At 70.3% G+C, this 1481-nt stretch overlaps 1 protein-coding gene across 1 annotated transcript in view; it reads left to right on the top strand.

The window, feature by feature from the left end:
* Positions 1-6: 6 nt before the first annotated feature.
* JPH4 (junctophilin 4) overlaps positions 7-1481 on the top strand; it is a 7639-nt gene continuing 6164 nt past the window's right edge. Inside the window, exons 1-2 of the mRNA XM_045287660.1 lie at positions 7-445; positions 1152-1467. Coding sequence (XP_045143595.1) covers positions 67-445; positions 1152-1467 — 695 coding nt within the window. The 5' untranslated portion in view covers positions 7-66. The remainder of the gene's footprint in view (positions 446-1151; positions 1468-1481) is intronic.

Raw genomic sequence — 1481 nt, forward strand, 5'->3', positions numbered from 1 at the left:
CGGCTCCCAGGCCCCAGGATGCGCTGAGCCGCCGCCGGGGGGGCTGAGGCCGCGCCAACTACATGCATGTCCCCCGGGGGCAAGTTCGACTTTGACGACGGGGGCTGCTACGTGGGGGGCTGGGAGGCGGGGCGGGCCCATGGCTACGGCGTGTGCACGGGGCCCGGCGCCCAGGGCGAGTACAGTGGCTGCTGGGCGCACGGCTTCGAATCCCTGGGCGTCTTCACGGGGCCCGGCGGACACAGCTACCAGGGCCACTGGCAGCAGGGCAAGCGCGAAGGGCTGGGCGTGGAGCGCAAGAGCCGCTGGACGTACCGCGGCGAGTGGCTGGGCGGGCTGAAGGGGCGCAGCGGCGTGTGGGAGAGCGCGTCGGGCCTGCGCTACGCCGGGCTCTGGAAGGACGGCTTCCAGGACAGCTATGGCACCGAGACCTACTCCGACGGAGGTGCGAACCCGGCCCGCTGCCTGGCTGCGCGCCCGCGGGCGCCTGCGGGCTGGCCTGGCGCGCGGGTACTTTCCGCATCGAGGCACCCCGCGCCCACGTCCGGCCCCCACCCCACGCACGCTTTTATTTGTCTGCCCCCAGGCTGCCTGCCCCACCCCTTTGCTGTCTGCCTGCCCTCCATACCCCCACCCACCCACCCTCAGCGTGCCCAGCCGTCCCCTCTGGGTCTGCCTACCACCCCCCCACTACCCCGCACCTCCACTCCACCTGTCACCCTCACACATAGTCCTGCTTGCCTGTCGCCTATCCCAAACACCTCTGGTTGATGTCCCTCTCCTGTCCCCTCACTTTTTCGGTAAGCCAGTCTCTCTCTCTCTCTCTCTCTCTCTCTCTCTCTCTCTCTCTCTCTCTCTCTCTCTCTCTCCTGTTTGCTCACCCATCTGCCTATTCCACCGCTCTCCTGGCCACCTGCCCTGCCCTGCCCCCTGCCTACCTATCCACCTTGTCACAAGCCAGGACCTCCTGTTGCCTGCCTGCCACCTGTGCTTCCCCGCCTGGCCACCCAGCCCGGCCTATAACAAGCTTCTAGCCGCCTTCCCTACCTCCCTGCCAGCGGGCCTACCTCTGGCTGTCAGGGGTACTTGGGGCCTGGGGCTCAAGTAAGGGTGGGTGCTGACCCTTTCTCCCGCCTCCACCCCGCCCGCAGGCACCTACCAAGGCCAGTGGCAGTCCGGGAAGCGCCACGGTTACGGGGTGCGCCAGAGCGTGCCCTACCACCAGGCAGCACTGCTGCGCTCGCCCCGCCGCACCTCACTGGACTCAGGCCACAGCGACCCCCCGACGCCGCCCCCGCCCCTGCCCCTGCCGGGCGACGAGGGAGGCAGCCCGGCCTCGGGCTCCCGGGGTGGCTTCGTGCTGGCTGGGCCTGGGGACGCCGACGGCGCGGCCTCCCGAAAGCGCACCCCGGCGGCTGGTGGCTTCTTCCGTCGCTCATTGCTGCTCAGCGGGCTCCGGGCCGGCGGGCGCCGCAGCTCCC

The sequence above is a fragment of the Echinops telfairi genome, unplaced genomic scaffold (assembly GCF_000313985.2).
Source record: "Echinops telfairi isolate 266 unplaced genomic scaffold, ASM31398v2 ScPeMD7_18;HRSCAF=68, whole genome shotgun sequence".
In the NCBI taxonomy this organism is placed as follows: domain Eukaryota; kingdom Metazoa; phylum Chordata; class Mammalia; order Afrosoricida; family Tenrecidae; genus Echinops; species Echinops telfairi.